The sequence below is a fragment of the Microcebus murinus genome, chromosome 18 (genome assembly GCF_040939455.1).
Source record: "Microcebus murinus isolate Inina chromosome 18, M.murinus_Inina_mat1.0, whole genome shotgun sequence".
NCBI lineage: Eukaryota > Metazoa > Chordata > Mammalia > Primates > Cheirogaleidae > Microcebus > Microcebus murinus.
This window is the reverse complement of record NC_134121.1, coordinates 41,123,531-41,140,025: the sequence shown is the minus strand read 5'-3', so window position 1 is coordinate 41,140,025 and position 16,495 is coordinate 41,123,531. Positions and strand designations below refer to the sequence as shown.

At 57.7% G+C, this 16,495-nt stretch overlaps 2 protein-coding genes across 3 annotated transcripts; one reads left to right on the top strand and one right to left on the bottom strand.

Annotated features, from left to right (window-relative positions):
- The first annotated feature begins 865 nt into the window (after window positions 1-865).
- Window positions 866-12,473, top strand: PCGF2 (polycomb group ring finger 2). Of its 2 annotated transcripts, none has more exons than XM_012765950.3 (10): window positions 866-1,009; window positions 7,319-7,471; window positions 8,052-8,148; window positions 8,462-8,517; window positions 8,601-8,651; window positions 8,850-8,958; window positions 9,116-9,170; window positions 9,261-9,356; window positions 10,312-10,392; window positions 10,832-12,473. In XM_012765950.3, exons 2-10 carry the CDS (start codon window positions 7,360-7,362, stop codon window positions 11,207-11,209), a joined length of 1,035 nt encoding a protein of 344 aa, XP_012621404.1. In that variant the 5' UTR covers window positions 866-1,009; window positions 7,319-7,359; the 3' UTR covers window positions 11,210-12,473. The 2 variants fall into 2 exon arrangements, with proteins under 2 accessions (XP_012621404.1, XP_012621403.1); XM_012765949.3 differs by having other exon boundaries at window positions 878-1,009; window positions 9,258-9,356.
- A 221-nt stretch (window positions 12,474-12,694) lies between these two features.
- On the bottom strand, window positions 12,695-16,462 carry CISD3 (CDGSH iron sulfur domain 3). Its single transcript, XM_012765953.3, has 4 exons — window positions 15,933-16,462; window positions 15,540-15,575; window positions 14,890-15,009; window positions 12,695-13,080 (listed from the first exon to the last, which is right to left on the bottom strand). Exons 1-4 carry the CDS (start codon window positions 15,960-15,962, stop codon window positions 12,901-12,903), a joined length of 366 nt encoding a protein of 121 aa, XP_012621407.1. The 5' UTR covers window positions 15,963-16,462; the 3' UTR covers window positions 12,695-12,900.
- Between the last annotated feature and the right edge of the window lie 33 nt (window positions 16,463-16,495).

Sequence of the window (16,495 nt, the reverse complement as noted above, 5' to 3'; positions counted from 1 at the left end):
CGCCTCGCTTTCTAGTCCCGCCTGGCCTCTCGCCTTCGACCGGGTTATTGTGTCCCAGGCCTGGAGTCCGAGTTCGCGTCTCCAGCTGGTCTCCCCGTCCGGGGTTGCGTTCCCTTCTTCGCCCGAGTACGCCGCGGGCACCAGCCGCCGCCACAGCTGACTGAGACCCCCGCCATGAGCCCCCCAACCCTGGCCTCGCCCTCCACACTCCCATCCGCTCCTGCGGTTTGCTCCCCCTGAGGCGCCCGGGCTGGGTCCCCGCGCGCCGCGTCTTAGAGCCAGCGATCCGGCCGCCGAGGGGGAAAGGGGCAGCTTTTCTTACAGATGCAGTTATTAATTTTAAGGGAGTGTCACTTGGAGTGAATGAAAATCACCCGACGCGTGGCTGGAGGCGTCGCGTCCTCCGCCCGAGCCCTGCGCCCTTTGGTCTAGGCCGGGGCGTGGAGGACTGCGAGCCACATTTCAGCCCCGTCCTCTTGTCACCATTTTCCAGGCGCCCCAGCTAGGGGTGGGGATCTCTGGGTCAGTGGCGTGGGGGGCACACATATTTTGAGGGGAAGCAGCTAATTGCAGCGGTTAACAGGGAGGGGGATTCACCCTCCAGGGTCAGGGAGGCTGTTTGGGGAGGGAGGGGTCCTGTCCCGGTTTGGGGGACCGGACACCGGTGGCGGGGAGAAGCCGCGCGAGCCTCTCCCCCTCCTCTCTCCCTCTCCGCGAGCACCCTGAAGGAATGAGGTCACGTGGGTGAGTAGTGGGCGGGACTACTCTTGTCTGGAGGAAAAAGCCATTTTGTCTCCCCCCCAACTCTGGTCCCTCCCCTACCCCCCGTCCCCTCCCCTCCCCTCTCTCCCTCCCACCCCAAGCCGCTTTCACAAACTCCTTTCTTATCGTAGGTTTCTCCCCTCCCGCCGCCCGAGCGAGCCACACGGCTGCGGCCCCCCTCCCCTCCCTTCCCTCCTTCCCTCCCTCCCATCCCCCCTCCCCGAGACCCACCGGACCCCGAACCCAGGTAAGCGGGCGCGGACTCCCCCTTCCTTCTCCTACCCTATAACCATCTGGGGATTGGGATGGGGCCGTTCCCTCCTTTACAAACCCCTGTGGGAGGGGGGAAGCCGGGAGCCGAGCTTGCTCTCGCATCCCCCCCGCGCCCCGCCAGCCCCTGTCCTGGCTCGCCCCGTCCGCCTTCCTTTCTCCCTTTTTTCTGCCCCTTTTTCCCTTTCCTCCCTTCCAAGATGGCCGAAGTGGATTCCCCCTTTTAACGATTTGGCGTCTCCCTCGACCACCACCTCTTTGTGCAGCAGCCCCCTAGTAGACCCTGCTCCCGAGATAGCGAGGGGGAAGGTCCGGGGCAGCCATGAGGGTTTTGGGGGTGCGCGCCGGGTTGGATCACGGCCCCCTACCCCTCCCCTCCCCGCCCCTGGCTCTACCGGATCTACCCCCTTTATTTTTGGGCAGGGGTCGCCTCTCCCGTGGGCACTGGGGCGGCGTGGACGCGCGAGTACTTGAGGCCAGGAGGGAAGGGACGTGCTTTTTGATTCCTGCGAGGCCGAGGGGGGGCGCCCTTCCCTGCCGGGTCCGGGTCCTGTCGGGCACCTCCCCCAGCCGGTCCCCTTGCCCGGGACCCAGCACGGGGCGCCCCGCCCCCTCCCTAACCACCTCTGCAGAGCCTCTTTCTCCCGAGCACCCCTCCCAGGCCCCGCCGAAAGTTTGGCTCTGGGGAAGGTGGGAGCGGCCACCAGGTAACTGGGGTCCCTGGTGCTTTGACCCAGGCTCCTGGGAGAGCTTGGGTGGAGGGGGTGGAAAGGGAAGAGCGGGATTTGTCGTGATATTTCCCTCGCCGGCGGAGGCAGGAGCGGTCTGCAGACCCCTGGGCAGGCCAGCCTCCCCTCCCTCCCCAGGCCCTCCTGGCGTTACCTCTGAGGAGGTGAGACCCCTGGGCAAGCAGACACCCCCTGCACCCCCTGTCTCCACGGTGGGAGGTATACCCCCCTCCAGGTATACCCCCCTCTCCCACTGCCCGCGTCTGCCCAGAATTGCTCTGGTTGGCTTGGGGAGGAAGGAGGCGGCCTGGAGGTGGACAGGGGTGGCAGTTTGCCTATAAATATTGTGGAAGTGTTACTCTGCGCTTCCTCTGGCCTTTGTCTCAGAGTCCTCCACTCTACTCCCGACACTGCCTCAGTCTCTCCAGGGCTCCCAGTCGCTGGCGCGAGCTGGGTGCCTCCTGGTGGTTTCCCACTCTGTTGTCATGCCTCCTCTTCTGGGCCTCTTGCAGTTTGTTTCTGTTCCTGAAACTCTGATTTCTTTCCTTCCCCGTCCCCACTCCCCCCCCCCCAAAGGTGTTATTACTTGAAGAAAGAGTATAAAGCCAGCTCTGTTGCAGCTTTTTGGTGGGGAGATTTTCCCAGCGGTTCTCGTGGTTGGGGGTTGGGAGGTTGAGGCCTTAGAACTGTCTTTGGAATGAGACAGGAAACTGACCCCAGGATCCAGACCATGTGTAGCTGGGTAGGGTTCAAGTTGAAGTCTTTGAGGGTGGGCAGGAAGGGGGACTTTGCTGTCCCTGGCCTAGCCTGAGAGATCTTGGTTGATGGAGCTGTTGCCATGGGAATGGAGAGAGGCTGCACAGGAAGAGGTTACATCTTTGTGCAGGTCAGATGCCCACCTCAGCCCTCCAGCCTCTGGCCCCCAGAGCAGAGGTGGGGAGCTGAACTGCCTTTGTTGCTGGAAGACTTATGTTATTGTTTGCCCTGGGTGGACCAGGGATGCACAAAAGGTTGATGCGTGTTGCAGGTCTGGTTCCAAGCAGGGATGGCAGGCTGTGTGCTTCTGGATGGGTGGGTGGGGATGGCTTGTGCATCTGGCAAGTGTGGGCCTGGCTTTTAGTCTGGCTGCATGTATGGTGGGGTGTGTCTAGCCAAGCGTCTGTGTGCGTATTTGTGGGTGTGTGGTGTCATGTCTATCTGGCCTTGGCTGTTGTGAGTGTGAGAGATGGAGGAATCTGGTGTGTATATCTGGCGGTGTGTGTATGTGTGTGTATCTGGTAATGTGTTGCTCTGAGTGTATATTTTGGGTTTTGGTCTTTGTTTGATCTTAGGGAGCTGAGAGGTGAGGGGAGGGAGGGTAGAGTTAGCCCAGCTTCAGGAAGCTAGAGGCCTTTTTGATGCTTGGGAGAACAGGGAAGCAGATTCTCACTCCAGTGTTCAGATCAGGGAAAGTTGAGAGGTTCACAGGGTCCCCAGGCAGATCCTTTGGCCCCAAACACAAATACACGGGGCTTGCACAGTGGAGCCCGCTAAGCTGGGAGAAGAATGGAGCCTGAGAACCCAGGGTCTGATGTTGATGCTGTGCTCTGGCCCACTGTGCTTCCATGGAGCCTCAGTTTCCCCACGAAAGTAGGGTGAGCAATGAGGGTCTTCTTCCCTCTCCTTTTCCTACCTCAAGGTGAGAATGTGCACTGATGGGCATGTTTTGGCCAGACTGACTCCCTTCCAGAATGCTTGCTGAGTGGTCTTCCTGCCACTCCAGCTAACTGCTGTGATGGAGGCACCCCCTTAGACGCGTTAAGGAGCCTGGCCTGGGTGCCAGCATGTGAAGAAGAGCACTGGGACGGGAGTCAGGCAGTACCTTGTCACAGACCACCAGTGCCTTACTGTGTGACCTCTGACAAGTCATTTCTCCCTGAGTTTCTTCGTCTGTAAAATGAAAGGATTGGACAAGGTGCTTTCTGAGATCCCTTTCACTTCTGCAGTTCTTGACATCTGGATGTGTGACCTTGAGTGACTTTTCCTAAGACCTGGAGACTTTCTAGTGAAGGAGTTGGGCTCATTTCACTGGAGGGAGGGCAGAGGAAAGAGTGCTACAGCTGCCATCTGAGGCAGCAACAGCGACCCTGGCTGCATCCACTGGAGGCCACAAAGAAACTGACAGCAAGAGAGGCCCAAATTGCAGGGCACCTTCCAGAAAGAGACTGGTCAAAATGGAGAGGTGGGGGTGTTCTCTGTTAGTAGGAGGCTTTGAGGATGGGGAACGACAGCTGCCGGGTTTGACTGGCAGGGAGGAGTCAGCACTGGGTGCCAGATGCTGGTTGCTGATCAAGGTCCTGTCCTGCTACCGTAGCCAGAGCCGGGCCGGCCCAGAGAATGGATTGGGGACAGAAGATCTTGAAGGGCTTGGCTTCTGGTTGGGGGAAAGGTTATGTTGGGGGTGACTGGGTCAGGTCCACTGGGGATGGTGAGGTACAGTTGGGACTGACCCCTTAAAGCTCGGAGCTCCACAGAGGCCACTGGCAATGGCCCTCGGTCTCCCTTTTCTCCTCCTTAGGATCCTTCTCTCCCACTCTTTGCCAAGTTCTTCCCATTTCTCAGCCTGTTCCCTAAAGTGATGACAGCTGGACTTCCAGGCACCCCTCACCCCTTTTTCCTCACCTTCCTGCAACACACCAGCCAGTTGCAGTTGGGGACCAACTGGGTGTCAGGAATGGGTGCGCCCCCAGTCCTCCTGAGGATGGGGAGATGGGGAGAGGGTGCTCTGGGGAAACAGCTCCTGTTTACATTGCTCTTGGCACCTGCTAGCAGGGCCCTGCAGGTAACCATGGCAATCAGTGAGGAACCAATCAGTGCTTCTCCCCACCCCCAGCCCCAGAGGTAACATTTTGAGGCCCATGGGGATGGGGGGGGGCAGGGAATGTGGCAAGGGGCTCATTTCTTAAACAGAAGAAGGAGGAGCATTTGATTGAATAAGCGAGTCCCTTGCCCTCTTGTCCAGAAAGGGGCCTGAGGCATAGGCTTGGTCTGAATTCTCCCAAATGGGAAGGGAGAGGGTTAGGGCGTGGCCATTTGCACTGTGTGTGTGTGTGTGTGTGTGTGTGTGTGTGTGTGTGTGTGTGTATTTCTAAAGGCAAGTGTCTGTTTTGCAAACACAGTGAGTGTTTGAATGAGGTGGCTAAGGCAGTGTGAAGAGCCTGGGAGTGCGCGCGTGTGTGCATGTGCGTGTGTGTGCGCGCGCTCGCGTGCGTGCATGTGTGTATGAGAGAGGAGAAGGAGCTGAGGGTGTGAGATCGACCCCCAGCATGTTTTGTCTCTGGCCGTTCACACGCACACACATACAGATGCATCTGGACACAGGCACAGGACAAGCAGTCACAGGAAGTACCTTTGCAGGCCTAGACGGCACGTACACACGCAATGGATATTACACACAATCAGAGACAGCCACTTGGATTGTTCTCTCCTCTGGATGGTTGTAATAATATTTGGGCATCTTGCCAGGGATAGGGTTACTATGGAAACGACCAAACAGTGGAGTAGCCGGCAGCCTTCTGCGTAATTGTGAAGGGGGGACCCGTGCAGGGAGTGCTGGCTGAGGCCACCCTATGTGGGGTGGGAACCCCTTTCATCCTTAGCTTTTGGGGGGCCGCTGCCTCTCCACTGTGTCTCTGGGCTTGCTGTGGGGCTAGCTTGTTCCTCTCTGTCTGCCCTGCAATGTGGTCTCTCTCACACGTGTGGCTTTTGTGTCTCTCGGTCTCTTTCGGTCTCTGGCCAGGTTCCCTGGGCCTCTGTTGGCTGTTTGGGTCCTGGCCAGACTCATCCTGGGGTCTCTATAGAAACTGCTGATCCCGGCTGTGAATTTCTTATCCTAGAAAACCCAGTGTGGTGGCTTTAGAAATCTTTCTGGAAAGGAGAGAAGGGTATGAGTATGTTGTAAAGGAGCTGTTGGGGCTTGGCCACCCTCCCAGGCCCCACCCCTGGACTTTTACTCTGGGAAAGAGGAGGGAGGGAGGGGCCGACCCTTCTAAGTGCGGGTTTTATTTCTATACCAAGAAGTGAGCACAGTGGCTAAATCCAGAGCCGGACTTTGATTGACCTTGCTGGACCCTGCCAGGCTGGCGGGGTGCTTGGGTGGGCTGGACAGAGAAAGAGCTGGACTTTGACTGACCTCACCAGACCCTGTTAGGCTTGGGTGGGCTGGGGACAGAAAGCTTTCTGCCTAGCTCTGGCAGACATCTGTGAGAGCCTGTGGTTTGTTGCTGGACAGCCTGTGAACAGGTGGCAGAGGTGTCACCAGGGCAGGAGGCAGTGGGAGGATAGCAGTGCCCGTATGGGGAAATTTCTGCATGTGCAGGAAAGGGAGGTCGTGGACCACAGTGTGCTAGTGGGAACTTGGACATGGGGCTGTCTGTCAGGGGCATGGTGGCAGGAATCCCTGTGGCAGGGATGGTAGTCTTTTTGCCTAAGCTCTTTGACTGCCATTTCCTGCAGAGTGCAGGGCCCAGCCTAGGGACAGGCTGGAGCTGCGTGTTCCCAGCTTCTGGCATGTAAGGACCTTCAGTATTCCCTGCCTGAGTCCCGGGCCTGGAAACTGAATGGTGCTGCCTTCAAACTCAGGCCCATGGTGTCTCCAGGAAAGGCTTCCTGGGGGAGGAGTGAGTGTCTGGAATGGAAGGGAGGGAGGATAGAGTGGAAAGACCAAGTCTGAGGACTTGCACCTGGGTGGAGGGGTTGAGGGAGCGAGGATAATTTTTTTCTTCCCTTCTTTTATGCCTTGAAGTTCAGGGCACTGGCTTATATATCTAAGTTTCCTCATAGCTCTTAATAGTCTTTATTTATTTATTTTGTTTTTGAGACAGAGTCTCACATGTATTCTTTTTTTTTTCCTGGAGTCAGGGTCTCCCACTGTCCCCCAGGCTAGAGTGCCATGGCATCAGCCTAGCCACAACAACCTCAAACTCTTGGGCTCAAGCAATCCTTCTGCCTCAGCTTCCCGAGTGCCTCAGCTGGGACTACAGGCATGCGCCACCATGCCCGGCTAATTTTTCTATATACTTTTAGTTGGCCAATTAATTTATTTCTATTTTTAGTAGAGAAAGGGTCTCGCTTCTGCTCAGGGCTGGTTTCAAACTCCTGACCTTGAGCCATCCTCCCACTTTGGCCTCCCAGAGTGCTAGGATTACAAGGGCCTGAGCAAGCCACTGCAGGGGGCCTCTTAATAGTCTTTAAATGTGTGACCACTTGAGTGAATATGGATTGGGATTGGGGAGGGAGTTGTTGGGTAGCACTTCCTGTGGTCTAACTTCAGTCTTTCCTGCTGCTCCTGAGATGGAGCCTGACCTTGTTGCTCAAGGCTATGTGACTCTCCAGAGCCCCTGCACCCAGTGAGCACTAAGAGGGGGCCAGAAGGAACCAGCCACATGCGTGCCCTCAGGCCCGTCTTCAAGGCAGATTAGGGCCCTGGGCTCAGGGAGAGCTGTTGCTGGGGGGTGTGGAGTGAGGCGTGGGAGGGGCTGTTGGATCCCTGGGTTTCTGACTCCACTTCCATTTCCCAGGGTGACGCTCCCCAGTCCCCCCACCCCCCGACCCCGGCATCATGCATCGGACCACACGGATCAAAATCACGGAGCTGAACCCTCACCTCATGTGTGCCCTCTGTGGGGGCTACTTCATCGATGCCACCACCATCGTGGAGTGCTTGCATTCCTGTGAGTTGGGTAGAGGGGGTGCTTCTCAGGGCGGGCAGCCTCTGCTCAGGTTGGGGGCACTGCCGAGGGAAGGTGGAACACAGCCCCTGCCCTGAAGAGCAAACACTGCCACATGTGTATGGGAAGCCTAGGCAGAGAGGCTGCCTAGGGGCCGTCTCAGCCCAGTTGTTCATTTCAGGGACTTGCATCTGAAATCTCAGCTGTCTCCTGCATCTCTGGCTGAAATTTCACTCCTTGTTTGTGCTATAGGCTTGGTGGCAAGGGGTTGAGGACCCAGGGAGGTGTCCGACAGGCTGGCTCTTGTTTAGTACTCCATCGAGGGGCATGGGACTCGGGGCTACCTTCTAAGCTGTACATGACATCAGCCTGTCTCTCACACAGACACACAAGATCCGTCCTCCCTAAGGATGGATAAAGGGAAATTGCCAAATGCGCCAAACACACATTGGGCCTTTGAGCAGGCCTGAACTGCAGGGACAAGGTGGAGAGAAGGGATGTCTGGATCGGAGCAGGGGGCATGGAGGCTGGTCTTGGGGTAGGAAGGGGCTCTGACTCTCCTTTCTCTCTCCACACCCCCAAGTCTGCAAAACCTGCATCGTGCGCTACCTGGAGACCAACAAGTACTGCCCCATGTGTGACGTGCAGGTCCATAAAACCCGCCCACTGCTGAGCATCAGGTGGGCTTGGCACTGCCCCTCCTGCCTGTGCCCATCCTCTGGGTCAGCGTCCCTGTGTCCCCCTCACCCCTGCTGGCTTCCCGCAGCCAAGGTGGCAGGATTGGCAGAGCACGGGTGTGGACCCAGGCCCCTCCCCTCCCTCCGGTTGCACCCAGCTTGCCATGGGCTAAGAGGTACTAGAGGGGTAAAGCCCAGACAGGGACGCCAGTGCCTGGCGCTGGGTCTAAGGAAGCGCGTTGGGGAGAGGGGTCCCCTGGCTGGGGAGATGGGAGCAGGGGTGGCTGCTAACGGGCCCCTGTATATTTTTCCCCAGATCTGACAAAACCCTCCAAGACATTGTCTACAAATTGGTCCCTGGGCTTTTTAAAGGTATTTGCACACCCTTCCTCCTCCTGCCCACAGCCCCGTTTCCCAGCCTGTGGTCCTCTCCTCACCCTGCTTCCTTCCTCCAGATGAGATGAAACGGCGACGGGATTTCTATGCAGCCTACCCCCTGACTGAGGGTGAGTGTGTTCACAGGACCACGCAGGTCTGTAGCGCTGCCTCCACTTGTCCTCCGGCCTCCTCCACGGCGCCTCCCTGTGCAGACAGCTAGCCCAGAGGGTGGCCGGGCTCACCCCAGGAGCTCTGTGGCCCCTGGGTCCTTGCCAGGCCCCCTTCCCCATCTCCTGCCAACTCCTCAGAGCTCTCTCCTTCTGCAGTCCCCAACGGCTCCAACGAGGACCGCGGCGAGGTCCTAGAGCAGGAGAAGGGTGCTCTGAGCGATGATGAGATTGTCAGCCTCTCCATCGAGTTCTACGAAGGTGCCAGGCAAGTCCCGCCCAGGCTCAGGCCTTTTGGGCTCCAGGCTAGATCGCCCACTTCTCCCACCCTGGCCCCATTCCCTTGGGAGGTCCCTCTGGATGTATGCACTGGGGGGCCTGCCTGCTCCTGCGTCTCCCTAGCTTCCCCCTTTCTCCTCCCTCAGGGACCGGGAGGAGAAGAAAGGCCCCCTGGAGAATGGGGATGGGGACAAGGAGAAGGTGAGGGCTGGGGCCATCCCAGGAATGGGATGTGGGCTGGGAGGGAGTGGCCTGGGATGCACACCTCCCGTGGTGCCTCTGCCCCAGCAGACAGGGGTGCGCTTCCTGCGGTGCCCGGCAGCCATGACCGTCATGCATCTTGCCAAGTTTCTTCGCAACAAGATGGATGTGCCCAGCAAGTACAAGGTTGGTCCCCACGACTTTCAAAAACTCAGTGTCTGTACGGTTTGTCTGACAATTTGTGCATTCCAGCCATTGTTCAGGACTGGCGGGGTGTCACCTAGGGCTTGCTTTCTCCTCCCTCTCCCCTCAGTTGTGTAACTGAGCCCCTGTAGAAGGGTGGTTGAAACCAAGTCAGGGTGGGGTGGTCTAGGTCTGTTGAAGTCAGCATGCAGAGGTGCATGGGACCAAGATGGGGTGTGTGTGTGTGTGTGTGTGTGTGTGTGTGCGCGTGCACATGCATGTGCAGAACTGTGGCAGAGCGTGTGCAAGCATGCAGGGCCTTCTCTGGGGCCAGCTGGCTGCAGGAAACCCAGTCTGAAATTCCAGAGGAGCTTTAGGACGTTGCTTCTCAGACTTGAGTGTATGTATAATCCCCTGGAGATACTGTTAAAATAGACATTCTGATTCAGTAGATTCTGCATTTCTAACAAGCTCCTAGATGCTGAAGGTGCCCGGACCACACTTTGAGTAATGAGGATCTAGGAGAGTGGATCCTAAACTTTGTTGCACATTAAGTCATGTGAATGGACTCACGTCTTAACAACTAAGTCATAATCTCTGGGTTGAAACCCAAGCGTTGGTATATTTTAGAGCTTCCTGGGTGCAGCCAGGGGTGATAGAGTTGCAGGAGATTCCCCTGAGCCTTTTTAGCTCCTCTGGGAGAGCTGCTGGAGATAGGACACCTAGACGGTGTGGATGGTGGGGTTAACAATGGGGGTATCTTCTCTGGCTCCTTTCCCACCTGGTGGTTATGTTGGGACAACCCAGATAGGGAAGTCAAATCCACAGTGAAACCCCAGAGGACAGAGGGGCCACCTACAAATCTACCCTTCCTCTGCCGTGCCTCCCAGTCCCCAAGACTCCCAGCCTGGAGCCCTGAGTCTGACCAGGGTCATGGGGTCCTCTGCTTCCCTCCCAGGTGGAGGTTCTGTACGAGGACGAGCCACTGAAGGAGTACTACACCCTCATGGACATCGCCTACATCTACCCCTGGCGGCGGGTGAGCCTGGCGGGCCGGGCTGGGCAGGGAGCAGACCGCTGCGGGGGCTGGTGTTCGTCTGTGGCCACATGGGCCAACCTCCCTTAATCACAGACAGCTCATCCTTTGCCCCATGAGCTGGCATGTCTAGGGTGACCTGCCACACCAGGTCAGCCTCTGGGCCATCTCTTGCTGATGACTTCTGAAAGGAAAGGCTCCTTTGGCAGATTGCCCCAATGTGGGGTCAGACATAGGTGCCCTCTGCGTTTTAGCTTCCCTCTCTCCTCTTTCTCTCCAAGTCTCTGGGTCTTCGTGTGCCCCTGTGTCTCTGTCTTCTCCAAGACCCTGTGTCTTCCCTTTCTTATATGGGCACTGTGGGGTGGAGCTGGGTGGTTCCCTGGTGGCCTGTTTTCTCCTGACACCCTCCCTTTCCCTGGCTCTCTCCTCCCTCTCCCCACAGAACGGGCCTCTCCCCCTCAAGTACCGCGTCCAGCCAGCCTGCAAGCGGCTCACCTTGCCCGCAGTGCCCACCCCTTCTGAGGGCACCAACACTAGCGGGGCGTCCGAGTGTGAGTCTGTCAGCGACAAGGCTCCCAGCCCTGCCACCCTGCCGGCCACCTCCTCCTCCCTGCCCAGCCCAGCCACCCCTTCCCATGGCTCTCCCAGCTCCCATGGGCCACCTGCCACCCACCCTACCTCCCCCACTCCCCCTTCGACAGCCAGTGGGGCTGCCACAGCTGCCAATGGTGGCACCTCGAACTGCCTGCAGACACCATCCTCCACCAGCAGGGGGCGCAAGATGACTGTCAACGGCGCACCCGTGACCCCCTTAAATTGAGGAAAGGGACCCTGGCCCTCCTTTCCAGCCATGCCTCTTTATTCTCTCCACTTTTTCTGGGCCCTTTTTTTCCACCTCTTCTACTTTCCCCAGCTCCTCCCACCTTGGGGGTGGGGGCGTGGGTTTTATAAATAAATCTATATATATGTACATAGGAAAAACCAAATATACATACTTATTTTCTATGGACCAACCAGATTAATTTAAATGCCACAGGAAACAAACTTTATGTGTGTGTGTATGTGTGAGGGATGGGGTGTTCATTTTTAGGGGGTCTTGTGTAATTTGCTCTGCTCTCTTTTGGGGGGCACCTGGAGGTAGACTGGAGGGGTCATGTGAGGCCCAGTAAATTTCTGCCCCCCCTCCATGTTTCCCAAGGCAGATGGGATATTAGGGGGCCCTATCAGCCCCCAAAGCTTTAGGCACAATTCTGACTGGCTGCGTGTAGGGGTGCACCCTGTTCTCTACCCATGTTGGCTGCTGTCCTGCCCCTGACCAGGGCCCCCGTTGTTGAATGTCCAGAGAATTGCAAGACAGTGCCTTTGACCAGTGTGGCTTATCCCCTGCTTCCGAGGGGCCAGGGCTGCAGAGATGGCATCTCCCTCGCCGCCCCTCTGGCAGTGGCAACTCCGTGCAAAGAAGAGATGGTTCTGCCTCTTTTTTTCTCTCTACTGTGTGTGGCCCTTTCATCATTTATCTTGTGGAAGATTTCAGGCCACAGGAGGCCTCAGCCCCTGAAATCCACTGTGGCTTTAGGATTGTGAAGCGCTTCACCCGCTCCTGGCCCCTGCCCTCACCCAGGAAGCCTCACTAGCAGGACTTAGGGCTGGGGTGGAGGGGGTGGGATGGGGTTAACCTCAGACAAGCACAGACCCCAGATTTTGCCACAGACAAACAGCCCTCCAGGTCCCTCTCCACCCCCTGCTGAGGCCCCGGCAGGACAGAGCAATGGCGGCATCTAAAAGCACAAGATGGCAGCTCTGACCCCAGCCCCACTCTGGAGAGGTCAGTGGACCACCTCCATAGGGACCGGCCCCAACGGATCCTTGCTCACCTCGTTTCCTCAAATGTACATAGATCTGGAGGAGGTGAGGGGGCAAGACTGGAGATTCTATCACAACCCAGGTGTGTGGGTTGGGACACGCCCCCCCAACAGGTTTGTCTGTGTTTGCACCTTGTCGTATGTCTGAGGTCCTGTGACTGTACCCTCCTCCTACCCTGGGACATTTGTATCTCTTGGCTTTGTAATAAATGCTGCATACTCTCTGGAGCCTGTAGTTCTTTGGGGTACTGAGAAGGGGGGAATGGTGGGGGATCCCCCAGCCTCATTTTATCTCTGGGTTCTCCCTACCTTTGAGGGTCTATATGGGATGAACCTGAACTGCCCTCCCTGCGGCTGGTCAGGTGTCCACAGCCCACATACAGGCTGAAACCTGGAGCAGGAAATAGGCAAGTGCCTCACACCAGTGACCACAGGGACGCCACTCTGGGTGGACATGCTTGTTTAATGCTGTCTTCACCACCGGTGGGTGCTGAACTAGGGGCCCACTCCCAGCTGCCCCAGACTGGGGCCTCAGGTTACCAGGATCAATTCCTTCACAAGCCAGCTGTGGGTGCGGGGGTCTTTTGGTGATCCCTTCTTGCGCTCAGCACAAAGGGCTTCCCATCAGGCCCGGGCCAAGGCCACCCTCTCACAGTGGGGAGCCCACTTCTGCCTTCTGCACCCGCTCACTCCTGTGGGTCCCATCGCAGTACGGGGGCTTCTGGGTGGCTTTGCAGGTACAAAGTGCCACAGTGCGGGTCTCCTGGGCCTTGAACTTGAGTGGGGATAAGCCAGTGCGTTGGAAGAAATGGGAGCCATCGCAGAAGGGCTGGAGGGAGAAAGAGAGGAGTCAAAGACCTGACCCCACCTCCTGGGCAGGGCAGGGCAGGTCCTGGAACTCAGGAGAAGTGGAGCACAGTCTCTGGCGCCCAGGCTCTGGAGGAAGGCTGCCTGGCTTCACTAATTCACCTCTCATGTAACGTGGGGGTAATGAGTAGGGTTGTCACAAGGAAATAAAATAAATAATGGTCATCATGCACTCTGCCGGTAGTAAGTGTTAAGTACATATCTACAGCACTAGTCCCTGGGGTGCCTAGAAGGCCTGGACACAAGGACAGAATTTTCAAGGTGACCTCTGGTATCAGCAACATTTACGCTAATAGGCTTTTTTTAAATGGCTATGAGTCTCTGTTGGTTCATGAAATTTCTTTTTTTCTCATGTTCCCAGGATAAAAACTCTGGGTTGGAGAGTGCCTGCATGCCTTAACACTGCCATAGCAGTTTTGTCTGGCTCCAGCTAACAACCAGCACAACTGGGAGGAGGGGAGGTCCCATAGCAAACCTGCCACCTGGTGCAGGAGTGCACCCCCCCATCTTCCCAGAAGCTGCTCAAGCAGAAACTGGGTGATGGAAACAGGCCCAGAGAGATAACTTGCCTTGCTAGTTAGTGGCTGAGCTGGACCCAAGGCCTCTGGACCTTGGAACAGGGTGGGATGGGAGGAGAGGTGAGAGAACTGTGCCAATAAAAATCAGCAACCTGGCCGTGCATGGTGACTCACGCCTGTAATCCTAGCACTCTGGGAGGCCAAGGTGGGCAGATCGCTCAAGGTCAGGAGTTGGAAACCAGCCTGAGCAAGACCCCGTCTCTACTAAAAAATAGAAAGAAATTAATTGGCCAAATAAAAATATATAGAAAAAATTAGCCGGGCATGGTGGTGCATGCCTGTAGTCCTAGCTACTTGGGAGGCTGAGGCAGGAGGATTGCTTGAGCCCAGGAGGTTGAGGTTGCTGTGAGCTAGGCTGATGCCACAGCACTCACTCTAGCCTGGGCAACAAAGTGAGATTCAGTCTCAAAAAAAAAAAACAAAAAAAACAACTTGGCCCAGAGGGCATGAGGCAGGTGCAATAAGTGGGATTTGGGACCCTGGGTTGCTGACACCATACTACATGGCTTAGAGAAACATAGTTCAGAGCTTAGCTCAACAAGGAAAGGGGCCCGCCCGGGAGGCTTAAGAATATGGGCAGGGTTCCCGCTGGGGCAGCAGGAAGAAGGGGTCTAAGGCAGGCAGTGAGGCTGAGAAGACAGCAGGCTGTGGCAGACCACCAGGAAAGTCACATCAACTGTTAACAGAAAGGGAAGGGTTTTCTGGAAGAAGACCAGAGAGGAGCACAGGGGAAAGCTGGGAGGCTTTGGGAGCAGGAGAGCCTGGGCAGAATCTCTTCTCAGTACTGGGGTCAAGGGCCTGGGAACCTATGGCCCAGAAGCTTCCCAGAAGTAGGAAAGAGCGAGGGGAAAGAGACAGGCGCACCTCTCTGTGCCTTAGAGCTGGGAGCCCAGGAAGGTGCCTCTGAGAAGGAAAGAGACCAGAAGCATCCAGAAGTTGGGCTCCACCAGCCTGGCTGTGTGACTTTCTGTCTCTCCAGCTTCATTTCAAGGGGTAGATGCACACAATGAGCTCAAGGCTGCTGGTGGTGAGTATTCTTTCACCTCCAAGCCCACTTGGTGTCTCTCAGGTATGTGTGGAAAGAAGAGGTCCATGTTGGGTAGGAACTCCCAGGAGATACTATCCTGTCCCATAGGTCACAGGTCAACGGGAAGTGTCATAGGTCAACGGGAAGGTGGGGCAGGGTCTCTCACCTGTTTCTTGCTGTGGCCACACACACACCACCTGTAGGTTTTCCCAGCTACCAGCTCCACCTTGATGGGTGTTTTCAGGGCCACCACAGACTTGGCTGGGGTTTTGGGGAACCACCGGGCCTGGGGCCAGGGAAGATGAGGGGCTCAGGGTCAGCTCAAACTCCAGAAGCACTTTCCTGCCAGTTTCCCACTGGACTGGGGGTTTGGCAGGCTTCTTCCACAGGAGGCTGATCTGATGCAACCCAGCAAGGACATTCCCCCCAGGACATCATAAGGACCCTGAGCTCTGGATAGAAAAGAGATTTCAAGGCCATGCAGGCACTCAGGTTTCAAGGTCCAACTGCCCTCCCTCAAACCCTGGCTCCTACCTGGGTGCTAGAGAGGAATGGCTCAGATCCTGCCATCCTACAGCAGGGCCACCCACACCTGGTGCTCAGTTAATAAGGCACTGCTGTCCTCAGCGCCAAAGCTGGGATCCCTGCCCAGTGCCCTCTGGTCGACTCCACCTCCCCTAGAGCCGTGAGGATGACAGAGGCAAGGCGCTGGGAGCCTGGAGTCTGGAGAATACGGCCGTATTCTTCCTGGTTCCACTCCCTGGTCTCGGGGCCTGGGGGACTTGTGCAGGAGGAGGGGAGGCTGGGGGTACTTACTAGCCAGGAGGAGATGTCCCGCCTCTGGTTCAGGTTCTGCAAGGCACACAGGCATCACAAGACGATGGTTTGGAAACAGAAAAACAAAATCACTGACAAGGGAAGGCCAGGGGGAGCCATCTGGGAGGGAAGAGCTAACAGGCTAAAGGGGAGCGGGAGAAATGAGGATCCGAAAAAGGGGTCACAAGGAGTCTTGCTGGGGAGATCCTGGCACCAGCAGGAGCTCAGGGAAAGGTTGCTGAGTGGAGAGCTGCGAAGCCGGCGGCTGCGCGGGGTCCTGGGGACGCTGGGCCTGGGACGGGGCGGGGCTTAGGACCGGGCCTGGCCGGGGACTGGGGCTCCCTGAACCAGGAGCGGGGGAGACCTGGGCTGGGTTGGGCATGAGGTGCTCACCCAGGCGCCGCGCGCCGCCGGCCGCAGCATCGCTCCCACGCCGCTCACGACCCACGGAGTGCCGCGCCCGCGACCTCACCCGCCCGGTCACCTTTCCGCTCCCTCCTCCTCCCCGCCCGCCCGGCCCCGCCTCGGGCCGGAAGACGCCGCTGGGCTCCGCACGCGCAGGGGCCTGCGGGGTCTGGAAGCCCGGACGCCGCGCCCGCCCGGCAGGCTCCTCGGGTCCCCGCGGCGTGGCACGGGGCCGCTCCGGGCGCCCCCTTTGGGACCGGCCTGTCAGCAGAATGCCCGGCGCCGAGCACCGCCGCCCGAGGCTACCCCCGTGGGAGCGAGGACCCTCCTGGGAGCTGTTTCCCCACGAAGAGTCTACGGCCCGGCTCCCGGAAGCGCAGCGGGGGCGCATGTCATTACCCCGGAGCCAGCCCGCGATCCGGAGGGTACGCCACGGGGTCCTGCGTCCTCGACATGCACCCGGGTGCCTGGCGCGCTCTGGCGTGTGAACTGCTGCTCTAAGTGCAGACAGGAGTGTCGTGGACCATACCCCCTCCCAGCCTTCCCGCAAG

Excerpts from the sequence above, each read along its gene's own strand:
- PCGF2 (XM_012765949.3), top strand. The coding sequence starts at position 7,360 with ATGCATCGGACCACACGGATCAAAATCACGGAGCTGAACCCTCACCTC. Across the intron at positions 8,652-8,849 it reads AGCCTACCCCCTGACTGAGG|TCCCCAACGGCTCCAACGAG; the intron begins GTGAGTGTGTTC and ends CTCCTTCTGCAG. Across the intron at positions 10,393-10,831 it reads ACATCTACCCCTGGCGGCGG|AACGGGCCTCTCCCCCTCAA; the intron begins GTGAGCCTGGCG and ends CTCTCCCCACAG.
- CISD3 (XM_012765953.3), bottom strand. The coding sequence starts at position 15,962 with ATGCTGCGGCCGGCGGCGCGCGGCGCCTGG. Across the intron at positions 15,576-15,932 it reads CGGCGGCGCGCGGCGCCTGG|AACCTGAACCAGAGGCGGGA; the intron begins GTGAGCACCTCA and ends TGTGCCTTGCAG. Across the intron at positions 15,010-15,539 it reads GGGACATCTCCTCCTGGCTA|GCCCGGTGGTTCCCCAAAAC; the intron begins GTAAGTACCCCC and ends CCCTGGCCCCAG.